The sequence below is a fragment of the Oncorhynchus clarkii genome, chromosome 23, assembly GCF_045791955.1.
Source record: "Oncorhynchus clarkii lewisi isolate Uvic-CL-2024 chromosome 23, UVic_Ocla_1.0, whole genome shotgun sequence".
Lineage (NCBI taxonomy): Eukaryota > Metazoa > Chordata > Actinopteri > Salmoniformes > Salmonidae > Oncorhynchus > Oncorhynchus clarkii.
In genome coordinates this window covers 17599931-17611971 of record NC_092169.1, presented here as the reverse complement: position 1 = coordinate 17611971, position 12041 = coordinate 17599931, and the positions used below count along the sequence as shown (strand labels likewise).

The following is a 12041-nucleotide window of genomic DNA, read 5'->3' as shown; positions in this document are numbered from 1 at the left end:
ATGCATCCTCCGATACACAACCCAACCAAGCCGCACTGCTTCTTAACACAGCGCCATCCAACCCGGAAGCCAGCCGCACCAATGTGTCGGAGGAAACACCATGCACCTGGCAACCTTGGTTAGCGCGCACTGCGCCCGGCCCGCCACAGGAGTCGCTGGTGCACGATGAGACAAGGATTTCCCTACCGGCCAAACCCTCCCTAACCCGGACGACGCTAGGCCAATTGTGCATCGCCCCACGGACCTCCCGGTCGCGGCCGGTTACGACAGAGCCTGGTCGCAAACCCAGAGTCTCTGGTGGCACAGCTGGCGCTGCAGTACAGCGCCCTTAACCACTGTGCCACCCGGGAGGCCTCCAAATAGGCACTGTTATTGCTACAATAACCTTACTGCAACAGGATATCCTATGATCTACTATTACAGGTCCTTCTCCTTTTGCATTTCCCTGGTATAGACCACAGCATGTCCTATACTTCTAGATAGGGTTGCACATTTTAGGGAATATTCAGAGGTGGAAACTTTCTGTGGGAATTAACAAGAATATATGGGAATTAACAGAAATATATGCAAATTAATATTAATAAAATGTAAATGTAGATGTTTTTTGCATTGGATATATTTACCATATCATATGGAGACAGAAACATAAACCTTTTACCTTATCATAATTGCAAATGATTAAATCCTTCCAATATATAAAAAAACGTGTTACGAATTGAACTTTAATTAAATGAGTTGACTCTTCACATGGGATGATTTCACTGAACAACAAAAGAAAGGGAATATTGAATGATCCCCAATGATCCATCGCATCTCCCAAAAACTTATTCAACATACATCTGTAAAATGATAGTCTAGAAACTAAAGCTTCGGTTGTCTTCCTCTCAGGCTTCCATGTCTTCTCCCTGGACCTGCTCAATGTCCATCTCTTGAACATCAGACTCTGAGGCATTATCTTCACTGTCACTTTCCAACCTTGTTGAGGATGGCTCGTTGTCAGGCTCAAAAAGCCTCAAATTTGCCCAGATCGACACCAATTTTTCAACCCTTGTATTGGTCAGCCTGTTGCGTGCTTTGGTGTGTGTGTTCCCAAACAAGGAACAGTTGCGCTCTGAGGTGGCTGATGTTGGAGGGATTTGGAGGATGATGGAGGCAACAGGGGAAAGAGCCTCAGATCCACAATGTCCCTTCCACCAGGTGGCTGATGTGATATGTTGGCACCACTGCCATATTGCATCTCCATCCCAAAGACCTTGCTTGGTAGTGTACTTTGCCAGTCTGCCAAGAACCTTGCCCTCATACAGGCCAAGGTGGCGAGACATGGTAGTGATGACACCATAGGCCTTGTTGATCTCTGCACCAGACAGGATGCTCTTGCCAGCATACTTGGGGTCCAACATGTACGCGGCAGTGTGTATGGGCTTCAGGCAAAAGTCTTCACATTTTTTGGTGTATTTCAGAACTGCAGTTTCCTCTGCTTGGAGCAACAGGGAAGTGGGCAGGGAAGTACAGATTTCTTCTCTTATATCCGCAAGCAGAGTCTGAACATCAGACAGGATGGCGTTGCCTCCCTCAATCCGTGCAATGGCTACTGCTATAGGTTTCAGGAGTTTCAGGCTGCTTACCACTCTCTCCCAAAATACATCATCTAGGAGGATCCTCTTGATGGGGCTGTCCATATCGGCAGACTGTGATATGGCCATTTCTTGGAGCGACTCCTTCCCCTCCAGGAGACTGTCAAACATGATGACAACACCACCCCAACGGGTGTTGATGGGCAGCTTCAATGTGGTGCTCTTATTCTTCTCACTTTGCTTGGTGAGGTAGATTGCTGCTATAACTTGATGACCCATCACATATCTAACCATTTCCTTGGCTCTCTTGTAGAGTGTATCTATTGTTTTCAGTGCCATGATGTCTTTGAGGAGCAGTTTCAATGCATGAGCAGCACGGCCAATGGGTGTGATGTTGAGGGTAGGACTCCTCCACTTCAGACCAAGCAGCCTTCATGTTCGCAGTACTGTCTGTCACCAGTGCAAATACCTTCTGTGGTCCAAGGTCATTGATGACTGCCTTCAGCTCATCTGCAATCTGTTGTCCCTTGTGTCTGTGCTCTTGAAGAATAATGGTTTAGGGGTGGAGATGATGTAGTTAATTATTCCTTGCCCATGAACATTTGACCACCCACCAGAGATGATTGCAATACAGTCTGCTTTCTCTATGATTTGATTGACCTTCACTTGACCTCTGAACTCTGCATCAAGCAAATTAGTAGATAAAGCATGTCTGGTTGGAGGGGTGTATGCTGGGCGAAGAACATTCAGAAATCTCTTCCAATATACCTTGCCTGTGAGCATCAGAGGTGAACCAGTTGAACACACAGCTCGAGCAAGACATTCATCAGCATTTCTCTGACTGCGTTCCTCCATTGACTCAAAAAAACATCTGATTCCAGGAGGACCATGACCTGTTGCTATCGATAAGGTGTCTGATTCGTCTAGAAGTAGAGGGACTTTAGTCAGAGGTTGCTTGTTGTGAGCGCTGAGGGAACTTGGCCAGATGATTCTGCATCTTTGTTGCATTCTTCACTCATGATTTGGCACAGTATTTGCAAATGTACACAGCTTTTTCATCAACATTAGCTTCAGTGAAATGTCTCCTCACATAAGATAGTGCCCGTGGCATTTTCCTGTAAAGATTAGAAAAAAATGAGTAAAAAAACAACAAATACAATTCCATGTACAGATAAATAGTTAAGCAGTTAGATTAAACAACTCTGTTGTAAGATACATGTTTTAAAATGAAACATGTATGAAAACAGGTGAATTAACACTCCTCAGATAGCAGGCTCAAGCAAGCTAAAACCCACATGGTAGCAAATACTAACTATCAGAAATTGTTAACAAGTTAGAAATGATTTAAACACACTTTTCTGTAGGTTACTATTTACTAGTTTAGCTAAACTTACCAGGAAGTGTGTAGTCCGTGGCTCAGACAGTGTAGTAGTGTGGGCTCAATAGCATCTCATTGGTGTGCAAGATCTTGAGAATCAGCTGTACATGTGATGGAAGAATGCACTGTGCATGCAGAGGGTTGGAATTCCATTGAATTGGGGATAGTTTAACCAAAAAATGCCACAAGACCTAGAATTTCCTTATGTGTATCCCACAATAAAGGTTCACTGTTAGAAGCTAACCTTTGTGATGAATTTAAGCAGAATTACCAACATTATCGGGCTTAACTTCCCATCAAAAATTTCCGGAACAATTCCGGAGATTTCCCGGAAAGTTTCCAACCCTTTGCAACCCTACTTATAGATATAGTCCGAAACCAGCGTCTCTAATGTTACCCAGTTATAATCTGATCACTCATGCATGACCAGAAGATTGACTAATAGAGTTCACCTTTTGTTACAGCTGATATAGCACTTGTCATAGGCTACTTAGTGCAAGAGATAACTATTTAAATCAACTGATTATCTACAAACACAAATAATAGAATAAAAAAAGCAAAGCTTAGCTAGTTAGCTGGCTAGCTAAATAAAGATATTGGGGAAAATGGTGTTAATTCGCACTAGTGTTTGCATCCATCGTTTGCAGCATCTATGCTTGCTTGCAGCATTCTCATGTTAGCTAAATCAAGGTTTTCAAGCAAGTAAACACCATGTTTTGTACTTTATCCACCAATAATCGGTGAGATTTAAAGATAAAACAACTCGTAAATAACATGTAACATCACATTTTCCCCTGTCTTTTGACTGCATGCGCCCCTCTCTCCGCGCCCTCAGAACATAGCAACCAGCATAGCAATGAAGGCTATATATTTTTTTCTTTCATTATGTTACCACGGCAGAATTTGACAAGTTCAAGCAACTGCCCAGCAACGGACGCTAACAGCTAATCGATTTCCATTATGATGCAGGGGTGGACACTATTTGGCATGACAGGCCCCCCAACAAATGTCACTTAGGGCCCAGAAAAGGCTAGGTTCTGACTGCATGAATGGGTATGGATGTGGATACAGTATTCACACACTTGACTTATTCCACATCTTGTTGGCTAACTCAGTTGCTTGAGAGGAAAGAAACCGCTCAGGGATTTCACCATGAGGCCAATAGTGACTTTAAAACATTTTAATTGCTGTGATTGGAGAAAACTGAGGATGGATCAACAACATTATAGTTACTCCACAATACTAACCTGGATGACAGTGTGAAAAGAAGGGAGCCTGTACATAATACAAATATTCCAAAATATGCATCCTGTTTGCAATAAGGCACTAAGGTAAAACTGAAAAAAATGTGGCAAAGAAATACATTTTATGCCCTGATTACAAAGAGTTATGTTTGGGACAAATCCAACACAGCACATCACTGAGTACCACTCTTCATATTTTTGAGCATGGTAGTGGCTCCATCATGTTATGAGTATGCTATCGGCAAGGACTATGGAGTTTTTTAGGATAAAAAGAAACAGAATAGAACTAAGCACAGGCAAAATCATAGAGGAACCCTTGGTTCAGTCTGCTTTCAAATCAAAATCAAATTTATTTATATAGCCCTTCGTACATCAGCTGATATCTCAAAGTGCTGTACAGAAACCCAGCCTAAAACCCCAAACAGCAAGCAATGCAGGTGTAGAAGCACGGTGGCTAGGAAAAACTCTCTAGAAAGGCCAAAACCTAGGAAGAAACCTAGAGAGGAACCAGGCTATGTGGGGTGGCCAGTCCTCTTCTGGCTGTGCCGGGTGGAGATTATAACAAAACATGGTCAAGATGTTCAAATGTTCATAGATGACCAGCATGGTCGAATAATAATAAGGCAGAATAGTTGAAACTGGAGCAGCAGCACAGTCAGGTGGACTGGGGACAGCAAGGAGTCATCATGTCAGGTATTCCTGGGGCATGGTCCTAGGGCTCAGGTCAGTTGAAACTGGAGCAGCAGCACAGCCAGGTGGACTGGGGACAGCAAGGAGTCATCATGTCAGGTAGTCCAGGGGCATGGTCCTAGGGCTCAGGTCCTCCGAGAGAGAGAAAGAGAGAAGGAGAGAATTAGAGAACGCACACTTAGATTCACACAGGACACCGAATAGGACAGGAGAAGTACTCCAGATATAACAAACTGAACCTAGCCCCCCGACACATAAACTACTGCAGCATAAATACTGGAGGCTGAGACAGGAGGGGTCAGGAGACACTGTGGCCCACTCCGAGGACACCCCCGGACAGGGCCAAACAGGAAGGATATAACCCCCCCCACTTTGCCAAAGCACAGCCCCCACACCACTAGAGGGATATCTTCAACCACCAACTTACCATCCTGAGACAAGGCTGAGTATAGCCCACAAAGACCTCCGCCACGGCACAACCCACTCAGGTGACGCACAACCCACAATGACCACATCAGTGACTCAACCCACTCAGGTGACGCACCCCCTCCAGGGACGGCATGAGAGAGCCCCAGTAAAGCCAGTGACTCAGCCCCTGTAATAGGGTTAGAGGCAGAGAATCCCAGTGGAAAGAGGGGAACCGACCAGGCAGAGACAGCAAGGGCGGTTCGTTGCTCCAGAGCCTTTCCGTTCACCCTCCCACTCCTGGGCCAGACTACACTCAATCATATGACCCACTGAAGAGATGAGTCTTCAGTAGAGACTTAAAGGTTGAGACCGAGTTTGCGTCTCTGACATGGGTAGGCAGACCGTTCCATAAAAATGGAGCTCTATAGGAGAAAGCCCTGCCTCCAGCTGTTTGCTTAAAAATTCTAGGGACAATTAGGAGGCCTGCGTCTTGTGACCGTAGCGTACGTGTAGGTATGTACGGCAGGACCAAATCAGAGAGATAGGTAGGAGCAAGCCCATGTAATGCTTTGTAGGTTAGCAGTAAAACCTTGAAATCAGCCCTTGCTTTGACAGGAAGCCAGTGTAGAGAGGCTAGCACTGGAGTAATATGATCAAATTTTTTGGTTCTAGTCAGGATTCTAGCAGCCGTATTTAGCACTAACTGAAGTTTATTTAGTGCTTTATCCGGGTAGCCGGAAAGTAGAGCATTGCAGTAGTCTAACCTGGAAGTGACAAAAGCATGGATTAATTTTTCTGCATCATTTTTGGACAGAAAGTTTCTGATTTTTGCAATGTTACGTAGATGGAAAAAAGCTGTCCTTGAAATGGTCTTGATATGTTCTTCAAAAGAGAGATCAGGGTCCAGAGTAACGCCGAGGTCCTTCACAGTTTTATTTGAGACGACTGTACAACCATTAAGATTAATTGTCAGATTCAACAGAAGATCTCTTTGTTTCTTGGGACCTAGAACAAGCATCTCTGTTTTGTCCGAGTTTAAAAGTAGAAAGTTTGCAGCCATCCACTTCCTTATGTCTGAAACACATTCTTCTAGCAAGGGCAATTTTGGGGCTTCACCATGTTTAATTGAAATGTACAGCTGTGTGTCATCCGCATAGCAGTGAAAGTTAACATTATGTTTTCGAATAACATCCCCAAGAGGTAAAATATATAGTGAAAACAATAGTGGTCCTAAAACGGAACCTTGAGGAACACCGAAATTTACAGTTGATTTGTCAGAGGACAAACCATTCACAGAGACAAACTGATATCTTTCCGACAGATAAGATCTAAACCAGGCCAGAACTTGTCCGTGTAGACCAATTTGGGTTTCCAATCTCTCCAAAAGAATGTGGTGATCGATGGTATCAAAAGCAGCACTAAGGTCTAGGAGCACGAGGACAGATGCAGAGCCTCGGTCCGATGCCATTAAAATGTCATTTACCACCTTCACAAGTGCCGTCTCAGTGCTATGATGGGGTCTAAAACCAGACTGAAGCATTTCGTATACATTGTTTGTCTTCAGGAAGGCAGTGAGTTGTTGCGCAACAGCCTTTTCTAAAAATTTTGAGAGGAATGGAAGATTCGATATAGGCCGATAGTTTTTTATATTTTCTGGGTCAAGGTTTGGCTTTTTCAAGAGAGGCTTTATTACTGCCACTTTTAGTGAGTTTGGTACACATCCGGTGGATAGAGAGCCGTTTATTATGTTCAACATAGGAGGGCCAAGCACAGGAAGCAGCTCTTTCAGTAGTTTAGTTGGAATAGGGTCCAGTATGCAGCTTGAAGGTTTAGAGGCCATGATTATTTTCATCATTGTGTCAAGAGATATAGTACTAAAACACTTTCCAACAGACACTGGGAGACAAATTCACCTTTCAGCAGGACAATAACCTAAAACACAAGGCCAATTATACACTGGATTTTCTTACCAAGACGTCATTGAATGTTCCTTGGCCTAGTTACAGTTTTGACTTAAATCGTCTGGAAAAACTATGGCATGACTTGAAAATGGCTGTCTAGCAATGATCAACAACCAACTTTACAGGGCTTGAATAATTTGCTAATATATTACAATCCAGGTGTGCAAAGCACTTAGAGACTTACCCAGAATGACTCATAGCTAAAATCACTGCCAAAGGTGATTCTAACATGTACATGACGCAGGGGTGTGATTACTTATTTAAATGAGATACACTATATATATGAAAGTATGTGGACAACCCTTCAAATTTGTGGATTTGGCTATTTCAGCCACAACTGTTGCTGACAGGTGTGTAAAATCGAGCACACAGACATGCAATCTCCATAGCTAAACATTGACAGTAGAGTGGCCTTACAGTAGAGCTCAGTGACTTTCAACGTGGCACCGTCTTAGGACGCCAACTTCCCAACAAGTCAGTTCATCAAATGTCTTCCCTGCTAGAGCTGCCATGGTCAACAGTAAGTGCTGTTATTGTGGAGTGGAAAGTGGTAGGCCGAGTGCTGAAGTGCTTAGAACGTAAAAATCTTCTGTCCTCGGTTGCAACACTCACTACCGAGTTCCAAACTGCCTCTGAAAGCAACGTCAGCTGGAGTGATTAAAAGCTCGCCGCCATTGGACTCTGGAGCAGTGGAAACACGTTCTGGCAGTCATCTGGCAGTCCGACGGACAAATCAGGGTTTGGCAGATGCCAGGAGAATGCTCCCTGCCCGATTGCGTAGTGCCAACTGTAAAGTTAGGTGGAGGAGGAATAATGGTCTGGGGCTGTTTTTCATGTTTCGGGCTAGGCCCCTTGGTTCAAGTGAAGGGAAATCTTAATGCTACAGCATACGGTGACATTCTAGAATATTCTATGCTTCCAACTTTGTGGCAATGGTTTGGGGAAGGCACTTTACTTTTTCAGCATGACAATGCCCCTGTGCACAAAGCGAGGTCCATACAGAAATGGTTTGTCGAGATCGTTGTGTAAGAACTTGCACCTGCAAGTTCTACACAGAGCCCTGACCTCAACCCCATCGAACACCTTTGGGATGAATTGGAACACCGACTGTGAGCCAGGCCTAATCGCCCAACATCAGTGCCGATCTCACTAATGCTTTTGTTTCTGAATGGAAGCAAGTCCCCGCAGCAATGTTCCAACATCTAGTGGAAAGCCTTCCCTGAAGAGTGGAGACTGTTTTAGCAGCAAACGGGGGACCAACTCCATATTAATGCCAATGATTTTGGAATGGGATGTTCGACGAGCAGGTGTCCACATGCTTTTGGTCATGTAGTTTATTTCTTTATTTAATTTTCAATACATTTGCAAAAATATTTTAAAACATGTTTTCACTGTCATTATATGGTAGTGTGTGTAGATGGTTGAAAAAAAAATATTTAATACATTTTGAATTCAGGCTGTAACAAAATGTGGAATAAGTCAAGGTTTTTATATGCTATTTAGTTTCCCGCAACGGCTCTAGGGGGTTGTAAGCTACAATGCGGCCTCTGTATGGAAACTGTAGCCACCTGCTCATTGGTAAATCCAACCCTAATCCTGGAGAGCTACCCTCCTGTAGAGGGTTGGAGAGCCCTGATTTCGATCAGTGGTTATCAAAAAAGCTTTATCAAGCTTTTGTATGCATTATAATGTTCATGGCCCCCTCAACCAAGCTCTTGCCAAAAAGACTCTGTGGTTGGCTTCAACATACGTATTAAGCTTTACTCACCATCTCCGTTTTTCCTTACCTCCAGATTCTGGCTTACAGACTGTCACCAGACTCCTGAGACGGTCAGTCTGGCCTCTCAGCTATACCGGGAGCTGATCTGTGTGCCATACCTGGCCAAGTTTGTGGTGTTTGCCAAGATGAACGATCCTGTGGAGTCACGCCTCCGCTGCTTCTGCATGACGGACGACAAGGTGGACAAGACTCTGGAACAACAGGAGAACTTTGAAGAGGTGGCCAGGAGCAAGGACATTGAGGTGGGTATTATTTGCACCCACACACTCATGCGCACACACACAAAATATGCTGACACAGGTAGACACAAGCACAGATACATGGTTTATCTGAATTGACATGCTCTTGTTGATAATGATTTTACAGGTCTTGGAGGGCAAGCCTATCCATGTGGATTGCTATGGCAACTTATCTCCTCTTACCAAGAGTGGGCAGCAGCTGATCTTCAACTTCTTCTCTTTCAAAGAGAACCGGCTTCCTTTCAATGTGAAGGTAGAGTCACATTTTCATCCCCCTCTTATATGTAATAAGGTCACACTTTTCTATTATAGTGGTATGCGAGGATGATCGTCCTTCAAACTTGCCGACATGTTGTAAGCTCTAATTCTCATTTCCTTTTTTGGCAAGTAATCCTTTTTTGAGCACCAAGAAAGGAATGTCATTATACTCTTATTTTATATATTTTTTATTGTACATGCTTTTTTTGCTCCTTTAGGTCAGAGACATGGGCCAAGAACCATGCGGTCGACTCTCATTCTTGAGAGAGCCAAAAACCACTAAAGGTCTTCCACAGACTGCTGTATGTAATTTGAATATCACACTGCCAACTCATAAGAAGGTAGGCTGGATATGTGAATGATGTTTCCTCTGGGCCATATCATGTCATCCTCATGTAAATTAATGGAAGGACAAAGTACAGTAACAGCAGCAATTCCAGAGTGGAGGTTGTCCTCCATTTGGTTAGAATGCCTGCTGCTTGTGTCTTTTATCTGTATTTTTGCCAATGCCAATTATATGCCCCCACAAAACACACATTCAGTCATACACATTATATTACTAATTTACCTCTCTCAACGTGTGGAAGAGTAATAGGGCTAAGTTATGGTGGCGTTTCTCTTTTTGTTTCTCTGTGCAGTGTTCAAAAACTCTGAATTACGTTGCTGTTCTTTTTGCTGCTTTTCTGGGTCTTTGGTGGCCTGTGGACTAGTTAATTCCATGGCCTTTTCCATGCCAATATGGTTTGCTGCTCTCAGCTGCTTCATTCTCATTTCCTGATGTTTATTTCCACCCACACCTATTATAAACCACCCGCTGTCCATTGTGTCATCTTTCCCCTTGTCTGCAATGCATCTTGGGAACCACCAGGACATGATGGAGTCTGATCCTGATGATGAGGTAAATACATGATTGCTCATCGCATGAACTGCTTTGTTGTTTTTTCGTTGCTTTATTATTGTGAACGCTAGCATCGATAATGTATATGAATGTGTGGTGATTATCGTTATCTGATTAATGATGTATACGAGGCTTTTGCAGCAGATAGTAGTCTTTGTCATTGGTGAGAAGTCAAGTGACTTTGTGCAATGCATGAATGACAGTTCAATTCAACTGGTTTTATTATTATTGTCCTCTTCCCAAGCAAAGAGGAGCAATTTGTGTACCACACCCTGGCTTCTTTTCCATATCGTTCTTTCCATATGTTCAGTAGGCTAGTAGAAAACACCATCCCTCCACACTATTTTAAGCTATAGAATGATATAGATGTGCATTTGGGTGGCAGATAGAAGTGGATAAACTGCTCCATAGTGCATAGTACTCCAGCTTAATTGTGGTTTCAGCCATCTTCTGTGCATGCTTTGGAAACACCTACAAGACCAATGAGTTATTTGTTGCATGAGGAAAACTCAATATAGCCTAGTCAGCAGAAGATGACAAGAATGTTGAATGGTTTATAGCTACATCTCAGTGTTTTCCTTCATTTACATTGTCTCATGATCTCAAAAGAACATTCATCCTCCTCTTTAGATTATTTATTTGAAAGATCAGCAGCATTTTTAGTGTCAGCTTGTTGACATCTCAATGGACTCCTCCAAATCTTAGAATCACATATTACATGTGTTTCTTCAAAATGAGATTGATTAATGCACTTGAAATCGCGCCACCAAGGTCACACTCAATCTGTCCAATCGGAGGAAAGCATGGATCTCTTAGTCAATCGCTTGCAGTGCCTACTACCTCAACAACATGGACTCCCACACTGCAAAATGCATCATTTCGATTTGATTTCAAAATCACAAAATGGGAGAAATTCTGTCCGTAATGTCAAAAAAGGGGATATACATTTTTGGCATTTAAATCCAATCTTTATTTTATGTTAAAAGATATTTTGTTGTTTTTGTTGTTGCAGACTGAAAAACCAGACCGACGTCATACCTTTGCCTCCTTAGCTTTGCGTAAGCGCTACAGCTATCTGACCGACCCTGCAGCGAGTGAGTTTAACATCTTCACTTTCATAAATCCTCAGTTCATACAAAATATCAATAACGTTATTCAACTTCATATGCAGTGTACGATATTACCTTTATGATATATTTATATATCAATAGTGTAGAATTATGAGCACTTTCCATACTGTCATCATACACGTCATGATTCATATCCATCCCGGACAACCCTTGCTTGGTGTCTTATACACTGAACAAAAATATAAATGCAACATGTAAAGTGTTGGTCTCATGTTTCATGAGCTGAAATATTTTTAAAAAATCCCTGAAATGTTCCATACGCACAAAAGCTTATTTCTCTCAAATGTTGTGCACAAGTTTGTTTACGTCCCTGTTAGTGAGCATTTCTCCTTTGCCAAGATAATCCATCCACCTGACAGGAGTGGCATATCAAGAAGCTGATTAAACGGCACGATTATTACATAGGTGCACCTTGTGCTGGGAACAATAAAAGGCCACTTTAAAATGTGCAGTTTTGTCACACAACACAATGCTACAGATG

General features: G+C 42.9%; 1 protein-coding gene across 10 annotated transcripts in view; it reads left to right on the top strand.

The window, feature by feature from the left end:
- LOC139381512 (ankyrin-3-like) overlaps nt 1-12041 on the top strand; it is a 153416-nt gene that overhangs the window by 115069 nt on the left and 26306 nt on the right. For all 10 annotated transcript variants that reach the window (XR_011628556.1, XR_011628557.1, XM_071125121.1 and 7 more), the window contains 5 exons: nt 9049-9277; nt 9402-9527; nt 9751-9873; nt 10401-10430; nt 11443-11524. Coding sequence is in view for 8 of the 10 variants with exons in the window: in XM_071125121.1 (XP_070981222.1) it covers nt 9049-9277; nt 9402-9527; nt 9751-9873; nt 10401-10430; nt 11443-11524 (590 nt within the window). In the remaining 2 variants the exon portion in view is untranslated. The remainder of the gene's footprint in view (nt 1-9048; nt 9278-9401; nt 9528-9750; nt 9874-10400; nt 10431-11442; nt 11525-12041) is intronic.